General features: G+C 42.2%; 2 protein-coding genes across 4 annotated transcripts in view; one reads left to right on the top strand and one right to left on the bottom strand.

Moving 5' to 3' along the window:
* Positions 1-10,082, top strand: part of Ints14 (integrator complex subunit 14) — a 36,205-nt gene extending 26,123 nt beyond the window's left edge. For all 3 annotated transcript variants that reach the window (XM_004855614.3, XM_004855615.2, XM_004855616.3), the window contains exons 10-12: positions 4,274-4,392; positions 7,617-7,682; positions 9,253-10,082. In XM_004855614.3, the coding sequence (XP_004855671.1) occupies positions 4,274-4,392; positions 7,617-7,682; positions 9,253-9,504 (437 nt within the window). In that variant the 3' untranslated portion in view covers positions 9,505-10,082. The remainder of the gene's footprint in view (positions 1-4,273; positions 4,393-7,616; positions 7,683-9,252) is intronic.
* Positions 10,083-10,490: 408 nt separating this feature from the next.
* Positions 10,491-23,702, bottom strand: part of Hacd3 (3-hydroxyacyl-CoA dehydratase 3) — a 35,994-nt gene continuing 22,782 nt past the window's right edge. Inside the window, exons 7-11 of the mRNA XM_004855613.3 lie at positions 22,082-22,209; positions 18,645-18,757; positions 17,073-17,179; positions 16,297-16,428; positions 10,491-12,157 (exon numbers count right to left, since the gene is read on the bottom strand). Of these exons, the coding sequence (XP_004855670.1) occupies positions 12,081-12,157; positions 16,297-16,428; positions 17,073-17,179; positions 18,645-18,757; positions 22,082-22,209 (557 nt within the window). The 3' untranslated portion in view covers positions 10,491-12,080. The remainder of the gene's footprint in view (positions 12,158-16,296; positions 16,429-17,072; positions 17,180-18,644; positions 18,758-22,081; positions 22,210-23,702) is intronic.

The following is a 23,702-nucleotide window of genomic DNA, read 5'->3' as shown; positions in this document are numbered from 1 at the left end:
ACAGACTGACAGGAAAAATTCTACACATTGTTTCCTACTCTTTTTTTTTGGATCTAAAGAAATAAAAATGTCCCCTATTAGGAATAGGAAACTTATGGGTGGGGATTTAGCTCAGTGGTTCCGGCACCTGCCTCGAAAGCTCAAGGTCCTGAGTTTGACCCCTGGTACCAAAAGAAAAAAAAAAAGGAAACTAATTCCTGTACCATGCACATTGACACTAGCTATTCAGATGTGGACAGTCCCAAACTGAACAATGTAGAAACTCATTCTGAACCAATGAAACCCACAGCTCCTCCTGCAGAACTAATGTGACGGCTCTATAGGAAAACCTTCCCATCGTGGACAGAGGGACTGCCACAGGAAGAAGCTCATGCTCACGAGTTTTTCATCATGTGAGGAAATTTATCTCCTTTGAAGAAAGGCCAACAAGAGGATTAGTAGTTCAAGAACTTAATGTGAAAGAGACAATAGAATGACTGTCTTAAAGAACTAAGAGTCTCAGGAGGAACAGGGCTAGAATATAGCTCAGTGGTAGAGCACTCACCTAATAATACCTAATAATCAAGGTGCTGGGGTTGATCCCCAGCACCACAGTAGGGAAAGTTTTAAGAGGAAAAGAAGCCAAGAGAAAAGAAGAGGGCTTTACTGATAGTACAGAAAAGAGAAATAGGACAGTAACTGGAGGAGAACCCAGGGCAGAGAAAGTTGTGTGTGAATGTGTGTAGACAGATTCCTCATCACCTTCATCTCACTTCTGTACAATTCCTGTGTTCATACTGCCTTTCATTCTTGCTGCTCTTGGGCCGGGGATTTAGCTCAGTGGTTCCAGCACCTGCCTTGCAAGTGCAAGGTTCCAAGTTCAATCCCTGGTACCAAAAAAAAAAAAAAAAAAGCTAAGAAATTCTTGCTGCTCTGACCATGTTTTGGCTTTCTTTACATTTCAGTTAAACCAGAAGTCACCTGTCTTCAGCCCATAGACCAAACTGGCCCATTTCCTCTTTGTAAATAAAGTTTTATTGAGACACAGTCACACTCATTCCTTTACATATTATCTACAGCTGCCTTCCTGCTACCGTGGCAGAGTTGAATATGACAGGAACCATATGACTCATAAAGTCTAAAACACTGCTGTTAAGTCCTTTCTAGAGAAAGTTAGCTGCTCCCAACTTGGACTGTTGAGATATTTTCACCCAAGATACTTGTCCAGAGGCTCACATGCAGACTTCTTTCTCATCTGCCTTCCAACAAGCAATGCTTATTATGCTTATTCTTCATTCACATGGAACTGCTGTTCCCTCTGCCTGTATTCATGTTCTTTCCTCCCTCTGGGTCTTTTCTTCTTTTCAGGGGGGATAATAATCACTAACATTTTATTGAATTTAACTCTGTGCCAAGCACGGTGCAGGACACAGTGAAATGCACCATCTCAGTTCATTCTCACAGCAATCTTATGGGGTTGGATTGGCATTATAACAAATTACAATGACTGGAACCCACCATAGAGGGTGGTTGAGGGAGCTTATGAAGGAATGTGTATGGAGTCCCTGATGCATGGCAGGCACATAATAGTAGATACTGCTGTTTCATTGTTTTTCAAAGCAGAATGTGTAAAATAATACTGCCATTGTTTATACCAATCCCTCCTGCTCCTATTCCTAGAAATGACCACTTTTTTTCCATTTTAAATGTCTTGTTTTAGGTGCTTGGTTATTTGTTGACTTTTGAAAGGTATTGAATGTTTAGCTCTCTTATGTTCTCTAGGCCTACTGGCCTTGTATCATCCTGCCTCTTCCCTTCACATCTTTTCTGTGGATCTTTCATAGCTACTAAGAAAACGGTGCGTGGGAAGCACATGTTTTGAAATCTTGCATCTGCAGAAATGCCTTCTTTATTTCGTCCTTTACAGACTGTCAGTAGTTTGGTTAGGTGAGTTCTACATCAGAAATCATTGTCCCTCAAAGTTTTCAAGTACTGCTGTGTTCTCTCTTCTAGCTTTTAGTGCTGCTGCTGAGTCTTTTGCCCTCCTGACTCCCAGACCTTTGACCTTGAACTGTTATTTTCTCTCCTTCTTTAAGGATCTTTGTATCCCTGGTGTTCTGAATTTTCAGAATGGCCTACCCAGTTGTTGGTATCTGCATTCATTTTGCTAAGCGAGCGAGTCCTTTCTATCTGGCCCCTTGTGTCTTCAGTCCTGGGTGTATGCATTATTCTTTGATCTTTCTCTCTCTGTATTCTGTTCTCCCTTCTGGAGCATATATCTGAGGTAGATGTGTGTGTCTGCACACACATGCATGCACAGACACATATAATACTATCTTTTCTTACTGATTTCCCATTTTCTTTTTGTTTTGCTTTCTGTATATCTTCAACTTTATTGTACAGCTATTTTTTAATTTCCATTATCATATTTCTTATTTCTTAAAGTCTCATGTTCTTTTTTCACAAGTACTGTATTTCCTGTCTGCTGGTGCATTCACCATATATGGGCTCCAAGCAAAACTGATAGGCTCCAGTTAGATGCTGGAGTTCTTGGTACTGATAACGAGTGCCATAATGGGATCTAAGAAACCACCCTCTGCCAGAAACTTGGGACAGCTTCGTGGAGGGGCAGACTAGGATCTGGCCTGGGAATGGAGATAGGCAAATTTGGGTAGGTGAGCGGCAGTGCTCAATGGCAGAGAAAGTGTTGGCTTCAGAAAACCAGCACTAGCTGAGTCACTCTGAAACCTTCAGTCCAAGCTCTCCGAGCCTCAGTCTTCCTCTTTAATGAGACTAATAATGTCTACCTTCTAGGGTTGCCGTACAGAGGGAAGTTTTATGTATATGGTATCTGACACATAGTTAGAATAAATATTCTTTATTCTGTAAGTGCCTTGAGGCCAGAACAATCTCTTCACTAAGCACAGTTCCAAGCATGGTGCTTTTTACATCCCAGGGTCTTCCTATAGATAAGGAGTGAATGCATGAGGATGGTAAAGCAGTCCAGGCAATGGGAGGAACAGAAATAATGGCAGGGCAGTTGGAAACAACCATGCTGTGTGTGCCAGGATTCACAGGATCTCAGCTGACAAGGTTTATATATTGATAGGTACAGTACTATATTGTCTGGAGAGTTGGGTCACTAGTTTTAGAAGAGTCAGGAGTGGGGAGTATTGATGGAGGCAATTTGGGGTTAGCATTAAGGTTTCTGATTAATGACCAAATGGGGGCAGAGAACATCTTGCTCAGTTGAGAGAAATGGGTCCAAGGCCAGTTTTCTGCATGAACATTTGGTCAGTGGATTTCACCTCCCTGAACTGGTGGGGATGATTCTCTGTCTCCCAAGATAATAAGGTAATAAGGATGGAAGAAGGCATTAGGTATAAGTGTGCTCCATAGATTTGTGGCAGAGCTTTCTCAACTCAGCACATTCAAAGGCAGAAGCCCTATTTACAGGTATAAAACCACCAAGGTTTTGAGTCTTTGGAAGCAATTTTAACTAATTAGCCATAAGATCAAGTACTCTTCACTGGGAAAAATATTTTTCCTTGCCCTTTTCCTTAATTATGCCTAATTTTCCCTTCTAATTTTTTAATCCCTAAACCTGTGCTGCCTAACGAAATAGCCACTGGCCACATGAAGATACTCAAATTTAATTAAACCTAAATAAAATTTAAAATTCATTTCTGTAGTCAGGTGCTCAATAGCAAGTGGCTACCATATTAGATAGCACAGGTATAGAACAGTTCCAGCATCAGAGGAAATTTGGCTGGAGAGTGCTGGACTAGAATATACAGAACTGCAGTTCATATGCATGTTTCGTTTTTGCAGTACTGGGGATCAAACCCAGGCGCCCTGAGCTACATCCCCAGCCCTTTTATTTTGAGATAGGGTCTCCTTAAGTTGCCCAGGCTGGCCTCAAACTTGAGATCTTCCTACTTCAAGCTCCTGAGTAGTGGGATAACAGGCATGTGCCACCATGTCCAGCTGTAAATGTGTTTTAATATTGTACACATTTGTTTTGACTACTCTGGCCTTAATTCACAAAGCAGATAAGTGAAATTTGTTTCTTTGAAGACTTTCAGCTGTTTTTCACTTATGTAGGCATCTGTTTGGTCTCAGTCAGTGGCCTCTATTGGGAACAGGTTCTCCAACCTGATTGAAGTTAATGAGATTTCCTTAATTAACCGAGTAGTCAGACATAGATTGAGTGATCAAAGAACTGCTAGCCTAATCAACAATGCAATTGATTGTGTTTTGCCAGATGTCATTTCAGAATGTCTTTTTCTTTAAGATGCTAAAGAAAACCCTTATGGTGAGGATGACAATAAGAGCCCATTCCCCTTGCAGCCCAAAAACAAACGCAGTTACGCCCAGAATGTGACTGTCTGGATCAAACCCAGTGGCCTGCAGGTAACATTACCATTTACTTGGCTTTCTTTTCCACTGGGGACAGGAGAAGGTGTTTGGGTGGACGGGCAGGCAGACATTTGATTTGATTTTTCTTCCCTTTGATACTTCGTAATTTACTTATTTCTAATTTTGCCATTATTTCCAAAAAGGATTCAGATGGCCTCCAGTAAAACATGTACTTAGCAAAATCATTTCTTACACAATTTAGAGCAATAAGAAACCTAGAGAAAGAGTGAAACTAATTGTGCCTGGAAGCCAAGGCAAACTGATAATTGTATTTGAGAAGTTTGGTTGGGAGCTTCCGGGTTACATAGTTTTTCTTGTGTTAGTGGAAGCAGGCCAGTTCTTCTGGAGAAGCGTATTTTCCTCGCATTGGATTTTAATGTAAAATCTGTTGTGTGGTGAAGCACTGAACACTGTAACCATTGTCATCTTTAACAATGGTTTTGAAAAATATGTAAAGTCTTCATTTGGTTATTTCTTCCAGCCCTAAAGTAGAACCCATGCAATAGCATTATACTGTAATTCCACAGAAACACACTCATAGGAACCAAAGGTAATACTGATCAAGAAATGCTACTTTTTGGCAGGTATCAGGGACATTTCTCCTATTGATGTACAGTCACTTATTCTTGTTTTTTAAAGTTACTAAGGAAACCTTTGAGCACCGCCTTTTAATTTCTTTCTCCAATGAGTCCAGCCTCAAGCACAGAAAGAAGGGCAGTTAGCACCAGCAGCAGAAGTGGCCTCCACTAACTGAAGTGTCTCTGAACCCCCCTTCGCAGCTGAGCCACACCTGTGCTGGATAAGGGCAAAAAGCCTCTTTTAGCAAGTCAGGGCCTCCCTCCTTCCTCCATCCCTGACTCCAGCATTTCCTACAGGGCAGTGACAACCACTTCCACCGCCCATTACAGTTGAACTTTTCTTAAATTACTATTTAAATTTTGTTTTGGTCTCAGATATAGTTAATTTTAAATTGTGGTAAAATACACATAACTCTAAATGTATCTTTTTAGGCATCTTAAAGTATACAGTTCAGTGACAGTGCATTCCCAGTGTTATGCATCCGTCACCACTGTAGCTCCAGAACATCCTAACCACTCCAAAAGGAAACCCTGTCCCTGCTTTTAAGCACGTCCCTCCATGTGCTTTCCCTCTCCCAGGCCCTGGCAACCACTAATCTGCCTTTTGTCTCTATGGATTTGCCTATTCCAGATATTTCAGAGAAATAGAATAATGCACTTTGTGGCCTTTTGTATTTGGCATCTTTCACTGTGAATATCATTCATGTTGTACACATGTCAGTATTTAGTTCCTTTTCATGGTGGAGTGATGATATTCTGGTGTATAAATATCCCACATTTTTTTATCCGTTCCCTCAGGTAATGGACATTAGGGTTGTTTCCACCTTTTGCCTATTATGAATGATATTGTTATGAACATTCATACAAATTTTTTGTTTGAACACCTGTTCTCAATACTTGGTTAAGAATTGGAGTTGGGCCAGGGATTTAGCTCAGTGGTTCCACTGCCTGCCTTGAAAGCCCAAGGACCCGAGTTTGATCTCTGGTACCAAAAAAAAAAAAAAAAAAAAAAAAAGAATTGGGGTTGCTGAATCATAGCATTTTTTGTTTTTGTTTTTTGAGACAGGGTCTTGCTATGAAATTCAGGCTGGCCTCAAACTCACAGCCATTCTCCTGCCTGAGCCTCCCACATCTCTAGGATTAGAGATGTATACCACCATACCTGGCAGTAATTAACTTTAGGAACTGCCAACCTTCTTTTTTACAGTGGCTACACCATTTTATATTCCCACTAGCCATGTTGTTAAGTGTTCCAGTTTCTCCACTCCAATCAGTATTCCTTTTTTTTTTTTTTAAGTAGTGGATGTGAAGTGTTATATCTTTGTAGTTTTGATTTCCCTTCCCTAATGCCTAGTAATGTGGTACATCTTTGGACTAGAATGTAGCTCAGTGGTACAGTGCTTGTCTAGCACACAGAAGGCCCTAGTTTTGATGGGGAGGGTGCATCTTTCCATGTACTTACTGGCTATTTGTCTATCTTTAGAGATGTCTTGAATCCTGTGTCCACTTTTTCCACTGGGTTGTCTTTTTGTTAAGATCTTTATGTACTCAGGATAGCACACCCTTAGAGATGTGATTTGTAAATATTTTCTCCCATTCTGTGGGCTTTCTTTTCACACTTTTTTCTCCTTTCTTTAGCAATTGAACCCAGGGCCTCATGTCTGCAAGGCAAGTGCTCTACTACCGAGCTACACCCCAGTCCTCTTCTTACACTCTTGGTAGTGTTCTTTGATGTACAGGTTTTTAGGGTTTTTTGAGGCAGGGTCTCAGTATGTAGTCCAAAATTTCAAGGCCAGTCTGAATTACACAGCAAGACCCTGTCTCAAAAAAAAAAATAAAAATTTTTAGTTTTTAGTCAGGAAAATGTTTCTATTTTTTGCTTTTGTTGCTTTTGCTTTTTTTGTATCTTAACCAAGAGATCATAGCCAAATCCAAGGTGATGAATTTACTCCTACATTTCCTTGTAGAAGTTTTAGTGTATGTGCTGCTAAAGTGAACACTCCTTGTAGAAGTTTTATAGCATTAGACTTTATATTTAGATGTCTGATCCATTCTGAGTTCATTTTTTATACTGTGTGAGGTAAAGGTTCAACTTCTTTTGCATGTGGCTATCCACTTGGCCCAGGTGTTGAAAAGACTATTCTTTCCTCATAGAATGATTTTGGCAGCCTTACAAAAAAGAACTAGCTGTAGATTTATGGATTTCCTGGGTATATTTTTGTGAGACTGATTTATTATCATCCAGCCTTTTGAAGGAGGGAAATGTGTGTGTTTGAGTACCTGGGATTGAACCCAAGGGCACTTAGCACTGAGCTATATATACTCCTAACCCTTTTACAATTTGAAACAAGCTCTTAATCACGCAGGCTGGGCTTGAATTTGTAATCCTTCTGCCTCAGCCTCCAGAGTAGCTGGGATTACATGGATGCGCCACCATGCCTGACTGGGACGTGCTTTGTCAGTGTTGAGCAGAATACTGATGTAACTCAGAAAGGGCCTTCACGGGTTCACCTACCAGAGCTGTAGCCCCATTTTCCTTTTTCATTTCTTTAAACATTCAGAGCTATCCATTTGTGTTCTTTCCTGCTTTTTACCACAGAATTCTAATGTCATATTCTTTCATTTTTTCACTCTCAATAGACAGATGTACAGAAGATTTTGAGAAATGCAAGGAAACTACCTGAAAAAACGCAGACATTCTATAAGGTGAGCCTGTCAGAATTACAGTGGAGAGGGTGGGCCGTGGGATGTGCACATAGTAGTGAGCACAGGCCAGGAGCCAAAAATGGCAAGGATTAGTGTTGTGCCGCTGCTGCCTCAGGTTTCTCATCAGGAAAGTCAGTGTGATAGGTCCAAGCCTGCCTTACAGTCCAAGAGCAGGCAGCGATGCAAAGGCCCGATTCTGCACAGTAGGAGGGTGTCTCCCTGTAGACACACCACTCTGAGTCCCTCCTGCCATGGGTGTCCTGTGCGGTCCGTGCAACTAGTATGTGACCTCCCATGGTGCTGAATCACCCAGAAAATCTTACTGTGCCAGAGAAGCACCTTGAGGGACAACTTTTAAAATCACGTATTTGACTTGTGAAGTGGGTGGCCCTCTATGGTGGTGACTGGTTGATCTAGAGCCACTGGCAGAGATTGCAGTCCTGAGGACTGAGGTGGGGAACATTTAGGCTCATTCCTTTTCTCTCCCTGTCCTTCCTATGTTTGGCTGGAGTTAGATTGAGCACAGTGTGACGTGCGTCCTGGTTTGCTAATCTCAAAATACAGCACACACAGCGGGCCTGGGGCTGGCATCTCTTCTGGAGAACACACACTGCTCCTTTGTCTTCGCGTTACCTCATTACCTTGATTCACTGTTGTCCTCAAACCTAAGTATGTAGCAGGCTAGTGAAATCAAGAAAAATTTGCAGTTTTAATCAAAGTTCAAAAGACCTGCTTAGCTGGCTAGGCCCCTTCCCACCTGAAGCTGTAACTCAGCCAGGCCTCAGCTGCAGCCGTCTCTGTGTAGGTGCTGCTCACAGTTGTCTGTTCGAGCTGGCACATCTGTGCTGTGTGTGGCCTTCAACTTTCCAGCTTTACTAGATGATACAGAGGTGACCTGAGGGCCTGTTTCTCCTCACTGGCTTTATATAACCCTACATGAGAGCTAGGTAGGGTCTCTAAAAACTCAATGCTTTGGCTCCTGCAGGAGACAGGAAAGGCAGCGTCCTCACTTTGTAACAAGGCCTCTGAGACCAAGTGGCTCTGCAGCTTGCCCAGATCACACCAGGTGCCTGGCGGGGCACTTCATATTTCTGTACTTCCATCCACTGCCCACCCCTTCTTGTGTGGCAGTCCTTCCTGCCTGGATTCTCTAAACATGTTCATTGCCATTCACTGTAAGCCCACACTGCAGAGGCACCAAAGGTTAAGAGGCCTCTGAGATTTGGAGGAAGCCTTTTCCAACCCGGAACAACACAGGGAAGTCATCCTCTTGTCAGGTGTGAGTACCAGATGTGTGCAGTGCTCACCACAATGCCAGTATACTTGCTCACTGCTGGGTGGACATGGTGCACTGTCTTCCTCACCTAGCTGCTGGCCACCTGTAGAGGAAGCACATGTCAGTTATGTCCTCACACTCTCAGTACTGGCTTCTCTGCGTAAGAATGGGTTCTCATGTAAAAATGCTCCCTGAAAGTTGAGGGTCAAAGAGAATGGACCATCAGCTGCACACTGAGGAAGTGCTCAAGGAAGAGGGTACATTTCAGGAGCACTGGTCTTCACTTTATTTCAGGAGCTGAACCGTCTACGAAAGGCCGCACTGGCCTTTGGCTTCCTGGACCTGCTGAAGGGCGTGGCTGACATGCTGGAGCGGGAGTGCACGCTGCTGCCCGACACGGCGCACCCTGATGCTGCCTTCCAGCTGACCCATGCCGCCCAGCAACTCAAGCTGGCCAGCACCAGCACCTCCGAGTACGCTGCATATGACCATAACATCACCCCTTTGCACACGGACTTCTCTGGGAGCAGCACGGAGAGAATGTGAACTGACTTAGGGAGTTGTTTTTTAATTTCAACTGAAAAGGACTTCTAGTATATTCACCTCTGACACAACCACCCAAGGACCTTCCCAAGGTTGCCTCAGAAGCACCACTTGCTGGCTGGAATGGCTGCTCCAGGGAGGGGTTGCAGGGGGAACAAAGGGGGCTGGCTGGTTGGTTTGAACCCCAGCTTGGTGTCTTGGTGTCTCTAAGCTGTTGCTCCCATGAGGGACGCATCTCAGGAATCTTCAGTGGCGGAGCAGAGCTCCCACCTTCCTCTTCCTCAGGAAATGGGCACAGGCTCCTGATTCCTGAGAGTATCCCTTGTCCAAGTTGTATCTCAGTAGTAAGGACATTTTCAAGCTGCTTTGCAGGTGTAGCCCAGGCTGCTTGGGACTTGCTAAGGACAAACCGAGGAGTATCACTGAGTTCCAGAATTTTGCTTAGAACTTGGTAAAATATGATAGTAATCTTTGGGTGCTTTTGGTGTATCTTGAGATACAAACTTTTAAACAGCAACCACATACATGTAAAATGATTCCTGTTTTTTTAATGAAAATAAAATAGTTGATTTTCTATGACACTTCCACTGAGAAACTAATGGTCCTTTGTCCCTTGGTCTGACCTGTCACCTGAATATAGTAGCGCAGGTTCATAAATCCAGAAGTTGAGAGTCCATACTGACTTCTTTGTCCAATTCTGATTAGACTCTGCTGGCTGTGCCAGCTTCTGGCCAGCAGGTCCAGGCAGAGTGCTACTTGGAGTCAGCCAGCTTCTGAGTCATCTGCTAGCTTCAAGACCTTGTGCAAGGTGTGCAACTTCTGCAGGTTTTATTTAAGTCAACAATGCTTTTCTAGCCAGACTACACCTTCATTCAGAACTCCCTCAGGCTTCAACCAGAAGTTTTTGGTTTACTCTGCTGAACTACTAGATATTTTGCCTAAACAAGCTTGAAAACTATTAAATAACATTAAAGAACGAGTTACTAGGATTTTGATTGCAAATGTTTTAATATAAACACACAGTCTTCCTCAGACAGCGATAAAGGGGTTCCTAACAATCACTAGGAATACAGGGCTTTGCCAGAAGGATGTAGCATCATCTACTACAAAGCTGATCAGCCTGGTTACAGAGTCAGGTGAGAGGAGATCAGAAGTCAGTACACACAGGTGTTGACAGAAGTTACAGACATGCAAGATGCCCTTCAGTGCAATGAGTTTTTAAAACATCAGTCACCTTCTGCTAATTGGATGCTTTAGATCAAAGCTGACCAAGACTCCTTTCTCCTAGGGACACGGGATGGCAGAACACAAAGCGCAACTGTGCCTTAAATTCTTTTAACCCAAGTGTCACTTCTAGCACTTATTTTACCTGGTTTACGTGGAATGTACTGGAGGAAACCGATGTGTTTTTACAATGGGCAACCATAATGGCTAGACTTTCTTCAGTTCCCCTGGTTTGGGTTTCCTGCCAGGACTCCTTGTTAAAGGACCAACAGGTCATTCCCCAGCCAAAGTTCCTGCTCTGTTTTCAGTGTCCTACTGCAGACAGTTAAAAAAAAACCAATCCAACAACAGCAGAAAAAACGTGTTTTTGAGGTTAAAAATGTACAGCCTCCCCACTCAGAGAAGTATGCAAGAAATGGACTCACCCAGGACAAGGAAACGAAGGCTGACTTTCAGTCTGTGCCCAGATTAGACAGTTCTGTAGGCAGGCAGGGCCTACTCCAGTCTGGCCTCTGAACTGACTTTGCAGTGTTCCAAGGCTACATTTTGAGCAGCTGTATCAGTGCCAGTTTGACCAACATGTTTGCATTCTTTTCTGACCCCTGTAGCCACCTGAATTTCGAACTAATAATCTGTTTTCTAAACACAGTCTCCTCTTTCTTTAGAGTTGAACAGTCCTGATTTACCTAGGAATGAAGTGACCATGGTGTTCCAAGGTTCTGCTTGGTTTCTCTCAAGTCGCCTTTGCCTCTTCAATGCCCACACTGGTAAGCACTAGTAATAAGCACTGTGGTCTGTTAGGCTGGGTGCCAAACTGCTGTCCAGCCCCACTGTGACTCAGAGACTTGTTGGTGACCAAGCACATTTGATTTCAAAGTCAGTGCCACCCTACTACACAAATCACCCTGTGGGTACAGAATATTAGGTCCTGCCTGAGTCGCTTTAAGTACTAACATTCTATAGCACAAAATAGTCTTGCTTTTTTTCCTACTAATGGGGAGAAAGAACAAATCCCAGCTGTAATAGTGGTCAGTACCTGTAGGGACAGAGCACTGGGACAGTATCTCCAGCATGTAAAGAGCAGACGGGACACAGAGTAGGGTGGGGCTGAGCCTTTTGCTGTCATTATCTGCATACACAAGAATGAACCTGTTGGCGGATAGCAGGAATCCATGTCATGCAAGTACTACACTAAGATAATACAGTAAATTCAGGAATGTTACCGCAGAAAGGGAGATAGCCTCACTGAGAATTCAATTAACTTTAAAAAAACTTTTACATCAGTACAAGAAGGTAAAACAGTAAGAATCATAGATTAGGCTCAAACTGGCAAGAAGCCTTCTAAATCTCTCTGATTAGTGGACCTTTTTCTTTTTTTGTCCATAGCGCCGCCTGCGTTGTTTATAAAGGTGACGAAAATTTATATATAACCCTGAAAAAGAAAAAACAAGGTTGATTAGAAATGACAGTCTTTGTCTGTTGTAACCAGAAGCCCTTGGGGGCAGAAGGCAGATAACTCAAGCTGTGTTTTCATATCCCACAGCACTGTTTATTGTGGCTGCTCGGGAAGTACAACTTAGAACAAATCAGCAATGCATACCAGAGACAAGCCAGTTCCTCCCCTCGGGGTTATAACTTCATTTTGTCCCAAATTTAATTATGAAAATTTCAAACAAAATCTTTGATGAACAAACATCTGCATTACACTTAACTTTGTGCTTATTTCCTTCATCACATTCCTACTGCCTATTCGTCTAACTGTCCATCTCATTTCTGAGGCATTTCAAAGTTAAGTGCAGACACCGCTTCACCCCGACAGACTTCTCAAGTGCAGTGCAGTACTGTTGGTCTTTCCTCCCCTCGTGCATACAATGAAATGCACAAGTCTGAAGTGCAAAAATAACCTAATTTTTTTTTTTTTTTGGTACCAGGGATCGAACTCGGGTCCTTGCGCTTGCACAGCAGGTGGCGAAACCACTGAGCTAAATCCCAGGCCCAAAATAACGTAATTTTTAACTCAGGGCTCCCTCAAGAACACATTAGAGAACAGTCTAATAGGCATGGCATAAGCCAGGCGCACAGGTAGTCCCAGCTACTTGAGAGGCTGAGGCAGGAGGATCACTTAAGCTCAGGAGTTCAAGACCTACCTGACTGTGAGACCCCATTTCTAAATCATAAAGAGATAAAAGGTATGAGTCACTTTTGTAGGAAGTCCAATTCAGTGAAGTAGAAAACACAGGATTTCAGGATCAGAAAGAATTTTTTTTTTTTTGGTACCGGGGATCAAACTTGGGTCCTTGTGCTTGCACAGCAGGCAGTGAAACCACTGAGCTAAATCCCTGGCCCCAGAAAGAAATTTTAATCCTGTTTGACCACTGAGTAGATTCTGAGAAAGTTCTCAGCCTCCCCTCAACTTCATTTTTACAGTAGTATTAGAAACATTTATTTACAAACTTATTGTAAGTATGACTGAATGTATGTACAGAAGTACTTTGATGTACATAGAAATGTCAAGTGATTGGCATACTGCTTCAAAGTTGTAAATGCAAATTTAGGACTTCTTCCCCACCCACCCCCACCCCGGTACCAAGGATTGAACTCAGGACCTTGTGATTGGAGGCAGGCGCAGCGCTACTGAGCTAATCCCTGGCCCAGAACTTAATTCTTTTTTTTTTTTTTTTTCGGTAGCGGGGCTCAAACTCAGGACCTTGTGCTTGCCAGGCAGGCAGTGGCACCACTGAGCTAAATCCCCGGCCCTGACTTAATTCATTTTGAAAAGTAAGAAAACAACTATTTATTCATTACAACAACTACATACAAAATCTTCCAAGTTAAGGTGCACAATACAAAGAAAAGATAACGTTAGAGCATATCAAAATATTTCTATCCCTCTAACTTTTTAGTAAAATATTTTAAATGTCCTTCCAATACTTATCCCATTTCACTACTTTCATTATGCCCATGCCCAGAGCCTAGTTACCAGGCAAGAAGCTCTTTTAGCTTACTCCCTTCAAGGTCCAAAACATTTTAACATTTTGGGTTAGAATCTTTCTGAAATAGGTTATATCCTTTGCTAAAAAAGAAAAGAAGAAGTAAAAACCTTCTGCAAGTGACCGGGGCTTGTATTGTATGTTAGTAACTGTACCTCTGCCATGTGCTGATGCCCAGTGGGGCTCCTAAAGGTTCAGCCCCTTCTCCCCGATACTAAAGGCCCGAGAGCACCGGGCCTTCTAGCCTCTCAGGCTCCTCTCCATCTGGGGGAGCTGGCCTCTAAGAGTCCCAACACTCCTACCCTCCTGGAGTGTCATGCCTGTGCAGTCCCTCCAGTGTACCGGGTGGCTGGTGTGACCGCACACCACTTCTGAAACTGGATTATAGGAGGCTCTGTGGCTCTGATGCTTCCTCTAGGGAAGCCAGGTCACGGCAGCTGATGACAGCCATACACCTGAGCTTGTAACAGATCCTTGGGCCCAGCTGACAGGTTGGCTGAGCTTCTGCTGCAGACCTGAGCTGCAGACACCATGGGAGGCATCGCTGTTTTCATTGGTTGCTGTGGGGTCCTGCTGTACCCTGGGCCCTAACTAACACCATCAGCTGTTGCATGATTCTCCTGCTAGCGGCCCACACAGCTCAACTTACTTAGGGCCACCTGGAGTGTTTTGTCAAACAAAGCAGGACACATAAATTATGACTGGGGAGTCTTACATCTAGAATCCCTGTAGTTACAGCTTTTCAATTTCTCACATTTGTAACAATTTAGGTTTACTTCTTTTTCCCTTTAGTTCTTAGTTTTTATGAATTAAGGCAAGACTTTTTACTTTATATAAATGTAAACTAGTAAGCAAGCAGGTCGCACAGGACCAGCAGGGCACTTCCTACGGTTACCTGGAAGGCTTTATGACAACCCTTGGCTCCTTCCTTCCTTGCTGCCAGCTGTACAGCCTGCTACCTCTCTACCATCTGAATAAGGGATACACTACTGAAACTAGTTAAAGATGAGCATTCTACTCTATTTTATTTACCTTTAAGTTTTTAAATTATGAGATGAGGTATTGCTATGTTGCCCAGACTAGCCTCAAACTCTTGGACTCAAGTGATTGTCCTGTCTCAGCCTCCCACTCAGTTGGGATAGGCATGTGCCACCATGCCTGGCTCCTACTCTATTTTAAAAGAGCTCCTAACACTGTTTTCAGCAAGAAATATCTTATGGTAGGCTGAGGCAGGAAGACTGCAAGTTTGAGCTCAGCCTGGGCAACTTCGCAAGATCCTGTCTCAAAAGTAAATAAATAAAAAATAAAAGGGTTGGAGATGTAACTTAGTGCAAAGGCCCTGAGTTTAAGCCTTCACCCCAGGGGTGGGGGTGGGGTGTCTTAATGGTATATTCCCATTACCAAGAGCACTTCAAGAACATGATTCCTTATTGACAACAAGAAATACATTCGCAGCCCTACCATTTGAACCATAGTAGTTACAATGACCTTAGTCATCCTTGGCAAGTAAATCTCCATATATGGGCAAGGGACCAATGTTGATAAATTCCAACGAATGTGAAGGGATTCTCAAAGCAGATGTAGTTTATATGCTGATAGCAGGACAGAGTGGGTTATGGCATACAACTTTTTTCTTCATCCAGCAAGATATGCAACTTCCCACAACTTCCTTCAGCGATAGCCAGAAATAATATGGTAGGGGTGTGTGTGTGTGTATCTATATATATACATATATAGATGTGTATACATAAAAAAATTAAACATATATAAGTAGGTTCTCTTTTGGTCTGTTCTTATTTTCATTTTTTTTCCCTACTGATTATAGCTTATGTACAAGAAATGCTTTGACTTAACACATTGTGTTTTTCCTCACCACCTTACCTCTATCATTACTCTTTATTTTTAAGACCATTGTAGTTGTAGGATTACACCCGTAGGATTTTAAATAGTTTACAGTAAGGCATTGTGCCACATAGTTCTGGTAAGGGCTTTAACTCATTAACAATTCTTCAGAAGACTGAGTTCCAAAATCATGACTTTTTTTATGTAGTCTTGCCAAGATTTTATTCCTGAACTGCTAGCATCTAGAGAATTTGGGGATTGAGAATAAAATAACAATTGCAGCTTTTATTAAGAAAAAAACCCACATGATTCTTAGGAAAAAGTATTTCTATACCATAGCATATTCTCCTAGTGGGTTTGTTTTTGCAAAGTAAATTTTCTCTGCTTCTATGCTACTCTTTTAGAAAAAAAAGAGAATTCTTTTTGTTTTTTGTTTGGGTTTTTTTTTTTTTTTGGTCCTCGTGCTTGCAAGGCAGGCAGGGTGCCACTGAGCAAAATCCCCAGGCCTGGTTTGGTGTTTGAGACAGCATCTATGTTACTGCAGGCCAGCCTTGAACTCACTATGTAACTCAGGTTGGCCTGAACTCACAGCAATCCTCCCGCCTCAGCCTCCCAAGTGCTGAGATTACAGGCATGCACCACACACCCAGCTAAAAAGAGAAGTCTAAACTTTGAATCATTTAACTCTGCCCTCTAAGAAGTGACAAGGAAAATACTGTATCAGAGAGCCAATACTTACCTAAAAATAACATTATAAGATAAATCTGAAGAAAAAAGGAAAATCTAACTTTGATTTTCATTGGATATGGCAATGTAAAACTGAATCTTCCGGTTTCATTGAACACTGGAATGGACTGGATCACTGACACAGCTGAAAACAGAGACAAGAACTTGTTAGGAGCAAATGAAAGCAGCACATCTAGTGACAGGCCATCCAGCCCCAGTGCCCCTAAGTTGGGTCTAGGAGTGCTGGAAACACCTCTCCTCCCTTTGTGCAGGAAGCTCCTGTTGCTCCTCTTTCCCCTCAAGTTTTCCAAAGAGGCCTTGGAGCCTCCAACAGGAAGATGGAGGCCAGTGGCACCAGGCTCCTGTTTCTTAGTCCCTAAAATGGCGGGAAATCCCTCCCAATTCATTCACTACAAGTCATTTAGGGCCGGGGATTTAGCTCAGTGGTGCCACCGCCTGCCTCGAAACCGCAAGGTCCCGAGTTCGATCCCCGGTACCAAAAAAAAAAAATGAAGTCATTTAATAAGAATGAACTCTAGAAAATTAAAAATATATAAACTGAAGCATGCAGTACATGACTACTCGCTTCCAAATGTGACAGTGAGCTGCACTTCCTTGGAATACCATAGGTGCTGGGAACTAAGGAAGGTGGCCACAAGAAAGCAATCCCTGAAAAGCCCAACCCCCCATCTACCAGAAAGAGGCCAGCAGAGGCAGGAAGGGACTGGCCACTTAGGCACTGGGTACCCCTTGGACCTAGGTTATGAGACCTGGGGTTCCTGAAAATACCTTCTGCCAGGCATCCCAGGGGGTACAAGGGAATCCACACAGTGTAACGCAGCCACGTGAGTACCTTCCAGTCCATGTCAATACAGGAAAGCATGTAGAAGGGGTACCTGTTGGGGACAAGGATGCAGTGTCAAGAGCCATCTGAGTTCTGAATACAGCCCAGAATATCATTCAGGGACACAGAGGAATCCATCCTCAACAATACATGGCTTCTTCAGAACAGGAAAGTCCTGGGCTGTCTACTCACAGCCCCATCAGGTGACTCTCTCAGGCAAGGACCCGAAGCCGAGGTCTCACAGGAAGCTCTCTGTCCAGCATGTGTGCTGGATGCTGACGTTTCTAGCTTTACTCCTAGCTCTGATCTATGTTCCCAGTGGGTGAAGATGGCAGACTCTTTGTCTCTGGATAAATGAACTGTTATGCAAATTAAAATACACAAAAGGCCTCTAATCTAGAATCAGACTACTATATCATAATAAATCTATTTCTTTCCAAATAGTCGAAGTTCACATTAAGGACCCATGTCTGTTCACCTTTGTTTTGGATGAAGCATGAGGGACGGAGGGACAGTCAGTGCCCTGGGATACAGAGCATGGTTAAGGTACAACTCAGGCTGCTACGATTACTCCCTCTCATTAGCAAAAAAAAAAAAAAAAAAGTACATCCTCACCCACTTTGGGCAGGAGATTTAGCTTAGTGGTTTCACCGCCTGCTGCACAAGCGCAAGGATCCGAGTTCGATCCCCGGTACCAAAAAGTACATCATCCCTCTCATTAGTAACTGTCAAAATAACAGCAAACAAACCAAGAACTGGGCAGCCCATCTGCAAATCCTTGCTCCACTTGAATGAAGAGGGAAGCAAGGAACATGTGTAATCTGATACAGACAGCACTACTTACACTTGATCAGTTGTTTTTTTGGGTTTTTTTTTTGATACCAGGGATCGAACTCGGGTCCTTGCAGCCTTGTGCAGCAGGGGGCGAAACCATTGAGCTAAATCCCCAGCCCACTGATCAGTTTCTTAAAATGGCCTTTCTTCCAATGGCAACTGAGAATGGAAGAATTGGGTAAGAGGCCAGCCCAAAACCTCAGTCATCTTGTGGTGAAAGATTCATATCTATCACCCCTGCTAGAAGGCCATCCTTACTCACTCATCCAGCTTGGGTTGCCCCTTCCACCTCACACTTGCGAGGCCTCTTTTACAACAGAAAAGCAAGATCCTAAAAGGAAACTAACAGGCCTTTCCTTTCTCTGGTTCACTCCTTCTGCTCCCTAGTGCACAGGCTGTTATCATGATCCAATCACTGCTTTAAAAAAAACTTGCAGGGCCAGGGATTTAGCTCAGTGGTTCCGCCACCTCCCTCACAAGTGCAAAGTCCTGAGTTCGATCCCCAGTACCAAAAAAAAAAAAGATAAGAAAAACTTGCAGAGCACATTGGTAGAGCCAGAATTCTCCATATATGTAATCTTAGTCCCAAATCAAATGAAACTCTGGCCAAGAAAGCGACTCCCTCAAAAGAGAGCTGCTCCTGAGAGGTAGAAGCATTGAAATACCCTAGCATTTCCACCCACCTGAAAATTTCAATTGAGCTCCACGAATAAAACACAAAGAAAACCACAGCTTTGTTTTGCATTTCTTCCATGGTGCCGAAGATGATAAACAGAATAAAATTTCTTCCAAGAAGCTATTAAAGAGACCCAAAAGAGAAAAAAGTTAAAATATGTATAAAGTATAACTGGGATGTGTATTTAAATTTTGAAAGTTATTAGCGTAAAAGACACATTGCCATTGGGCCAGGGATTTAGCTCAGTGTCACCGTGCCTGCCTCAAAAGCGCAAAGTCCTGAGTTCAATCCCCGGTCCAAAAAAAAAAAAAAAAAAGACACATTGCCATTAATTAATCCCCCTCAAAATCTACCCCCTTGCTTCCCACACATTTATCCTATCATTCTTGCTACTTTCTGAAGCCGTTCTGGAAGTCCTCTTTTGTACGTGTCTAGTTGTACTTTTGTGGCTGCCTTAATGTTCTATATTAATTCAAAATGTTTACCTTTCATGGACATTTTGATTTTGGGAAAGAGCCAGAAGTTGCACAGTACCAGATTCAGTTAACAGTGTATGAGGACACACTCATGTTTTTACGAGCCTGCCTTTGTTGGATATTTGGCAGCAGCGTTCACTGTGTTTTTGATCACATCTCATAAAGACACTCACACAAACAAGACTTCCAGAACTGCTTCAGAAAGTGGCAAGAACAAGTAGATAAGTGTTCAACGTGAAGGGAAATATTTTGAGGTAGATTAATGGCAATGTGTCTTTTAGTGTATTAAAATTTTTTAAACATTCACTGTATCTTTTGATCACTCCTTGTACATATGTGATTTGTCTATATACATATATATACACCTACACATGCCATATACATGTGTTATCTAAAATACAACCCCACTAAATACAAGTTAAATGGAAAAGACTAAGCTAAACTAGTTTAATTCTGCTCCAGTTTTAATCTAAGTACCCAAACCAGTCTTTCTGGATAGATAGGTACTTTTGTGTAACTACAAAGCACATTAAACACATGCGTATCTTCAAACACAATTTAAAGAATGAAAATTTGTGCCTGCCTATCCCAAATTAATGAGCACAGCCTTCTAAGCATGTCAGTAACTGATACCATGTCAATCACTCCACTCCTCTTTACTGGTTGTGCCTGGTGGTTCGCGCTCACAATGCCTTGTTTTTTGGTTGTTTTGTTGTGTTTGGCTTTACAGTCTTTGACTGCAGTCCTCTCATTTTCCTTGGAAACAAATCTGGGAAATCTTTCAAACTTGGGCAAAGGTATTTCTTACAGAAAAGACTTGTGTTCACCACTTCCAGAGTCTGAGGGCAGTAACAGTTTATGACCACTTTTATTTTATTTTGATTTTGGAGACAGGGTCTTGCTATGTAACTGCCAGCAATGCTTCTGTCTTAGTCTCCTGAGTCCTGGGATTACAGGCCACCACGCCTGGCAAGGTTCACTTTAAATAAAATTTATAACTAGAGAATTTTTTAAACACCAAGGAGTTGTGAATTTATATCACAGATCCATTTGGAGGATTCACTTATGGTTCTGAATTTCTTTTTAATTCATCAAGTTTATTGGAGTTAGGAATTCTTAAAAGAGTATTTCCCCCACCTCCAGCAGGACCAACATCTGAGACAACTGTGTTCTTACAGACTGCTCCTGGACAGGGTGGAGTGGGATTTCTAACCCACCTTTAATGGAGCTCTTTGTAGTCTTTACTAGGGAAGGCTCTCATTAAATTCACTATTACAGTAAGAATCTTAAGTTTTTGTATCTCCTATACCTTGTGATACTAGCAAAGTGAAGTTTAAGTTCAATCTTGGTTTTGCAAATCTCAGTGCTCAGCTTCTCTGCAGAGGTTCTGGCAGTCACTTAGCTCACCAGTGCAGCAGATACTTCTTTCCTGCATCTAGCATCTTCAGCACTAGAGCTCACCAGGCCACCTAATCTGCCATATGTATTTCCTAAACAAGAATCCTCTAACCTGTTTTTGCAAGCCGAGTAAACACAATCTTATTACTGCACGTTTACTTTATAATAGAAGATTTTTTTCATCAGACCACTTTGGCTAGATATTGGGCCTCACTTCAGTCTTTCCTCAAAGGGCAATAAAAAGAAAATGTTCCCTCTAGTTTCCTGGGCTCCTGTTCTGTATACTATTTCCTACTTACTCCTCCTCCGTACCAGGAAATGGCACTCCAGCAGCTCCAGCCCTCCAGGACTGAGACCACCTCTTACCCTGTGTACACAGCAAGCCCTCCATGTTTGCTAAATGGCCCACTCAACCTCCTATGGCCACTTCAGCTCTCAGCCATTGTATTTTGCTTGCAGGACACCTCCATCCCTGTGACATGAAGGTAATGAGCCTGTCTCTTCCATTTTGCCCAAAAAGTCTTACTTTAATTCTTATTTGGGGCCAGGGATTTAGCTCAGTGGTGCCGCCACCTGCCTTGCAAATGCAGGGTCGAGTTCAATCCTTGGTACCAAAACAAACAAACAAACAAATGAATAATAACTCTTATTTGTAATAATCCTTGATATGTTAAGTATTTTATTCCGTATTAGCAGATCACTTATAATCCCCTTTTATTTTTATTTTTTTTAACTAAGCAACTTTCCAAGGACAGAAAATCTAGAAATAATAAGGCAATGATAAAGTTTTAAGCTGCCCTACCTTGCAACTGATACTATTAGAATGCAACAGCTGGTATGCCAGAAATGCAAAAAGCCATGAAACAGTGTTTCAAGAGAGACTAACCAGCAATCACATGGTGCACCCCTGCATCTCGGCAGATGGTACTTAATGGTATGTGACCTCATAGCAAAGACACAGGGCAAAGGGGGAAAGACTTTGGTGCCCCATTCCGGATAGCAGTCAACACAGGAAACAAGACAACATGGGGGAAGGGGGGGGGGTCCCCATTCTCCAGTCAGAAGAGCCACCTGTATACACAAGACAAAGTCCAAAGGGACATGAGTTCCTACATTTTTTTTTCTTTTGCGGGGGGTTTTTGAGACAGAGCTTCACTATGTAGCCCAGGCTGGCCTTGAACTTGAGGCGATCCTCCAGCCTCAGCCTCCCAAGTAATGGGATTACAGATGTGTGCCACCACACCTGGGTTACATTTTTGATTGCCTTTGTCTACACAAGGCATTGCTAACCAAAGAGACTGAGGGAAGGTTTTCCTGCACCTGCCTAGATTTGAAGCTCATTTTATAATTTTGTGATTTCATGAAGATGTTACAAATGATGAAAAAAACCTAAATAGTCTACTTAGGAAAGTATCCCTAAAGTTTAAAGTGTTTCCTCCTGTTCAAGTAAAGCAGTGCCATTCCTATGCAAACAAGGATTTTTATAACTCAGACCAGCAAATTCTTACACAACAACTAGATAAATCCTGAACTCTTTCATTCCCCCCCCATGAGCTCAGCCAGTCAATACCTGTAGGAGAGAAGGTATCAGTGGTGAACTGGTGACTCCAATCGCTGCATTGATGGTCTCCACAGCTGCCAGCATCTGGCAGAAATACATCATGTCAGCCACGCTGTGGAACGTGTCATAGAAGGACTCTGCAGCACAAACACACAGTAACGGTGAATCAACTGGTAAATGGCAACAGAATCACTTTACCAGGGAACTCTAGAGAAGATAATACATATCCAGTGCTATTCAAATGTCTGACTAACTGAGCTGGAGGGGAGCAGGTTTTTGGGGACATGAAGAGTGAGCTCCACTGGTTACCAGAAACTTAACACATTAACTCAGAAAGTGTAGGATTGCTGGCTCGCTGCCTAGTGAACAAAATGCCTCCAAGTCACTGTGACAACCAACACTTATCCCCAAACTGGGCATTTCAAAATGCCCTCAAAGAAGGCAAAAGTGCCCCAAATAAAAGGAAATAATTATCCACATATTTGTAATCTAAATTCTTAGTGTTAAGAGGCTCCATCAACAAAAAAAAAAACCCACACACAAAAAAATACATTAAAAAGAAAAATACAGGGCTGAGGATTTAGCTCAGTGGTTTCACCGCCTGCTGCGCAAGCACAAGGACCTGAGTTCAATCCCTGGTACCAAAAAAAAGAGGCTCCATCAAAAAGGCAAAAATTGTAGCTGAAAAATTATAACTAATGAACCAACAATTTATAAAATTAACCTTCACTCAAAACCTGTTCCCACTTAAGATTAGGCCTATTTATCACATCCAAGTCTTGGCCCAACATCCTTGCCTACTGATATATCAAATCTTTGAAGAAGGACTAGGATACACCTGGAGTGAATTACATTAGTGAGAGGGAACTTCTCTAACTGCACAGAAAGATACTAGAGAAAGGTTCTGGCAGTGTTACACCAGGTACCAACCAAGATGACATTGTAGGAGCCTCACAATAAAAGTTTCAATAACAAATGAAGAAATGAAGAAACTTGTTAATATTTTTGCAAAAATTATCCAATTTATAATCCCACTGCAAAGTCAAATGTAAAACAAAGAAAAGTATATACTGCTGTTTGACTAATTCTTTTCTTCAAGGAATCTGCAAAAGTTACAACTTACACTTTGCTGTAAGATAAAAATTTTCTTTTCATAATTTTAAATGTGACTCTTTTCAAGACGAAATCCCAGTGAAAATCTTTTGTTCACATTTACAGGGAAAAGTTGTTAACCTTTTTAAAGAAGTTCACTTTAAGTGACAGTTTCCTGGACCAATAATCTTAGAAAAATGAGGATCTCTCATACTTTGAAATGGAAACTATGACCTAAGATTTGGCACACGGTATATAAAAATAAGATCTTGTTCCTCTGCCTGTGACATTGAGAAATTTATCTTTGCTTCAATTAAAGAATATATATCCAGTTTCTAAAATAATAAAGAATATTAATGATATAAATGCTTATAATAGTACATTTTAAAATAAGATGCATAATTGTATATACACTAGGGCTGAGGATTTAGCTCAGTAGCACCACTCCTGCCTCACAAGCAAAGGTTATGAGTTCGATCCCCAGTACCAAAAAAAGGAAGGGAGGGAGGGAGGGAAAGAAAGGTATATACACTATAAT

The sequence above is a fragment of the Heterocephalus glaber genome, unplaced genomic scaffold (genome assembly GCF_053883595.1).
Source record: "Heterocephalus glaber isolate CG9 unplaced genomic scaffold, H.glaber_assembly_v1.0 deba00001689, whole genome shotgun sequence".
NCBI lineage: Eukaryota > Metazoa > Chordata > Mammalia > Rodentia > Bathyergidae > Heterocephalus > Heterocephalus glaber.
Note: the sequence above shows the minus strand (reverse complement) of the source record. Positions and strands in the feature narration are given on the sequence as shown.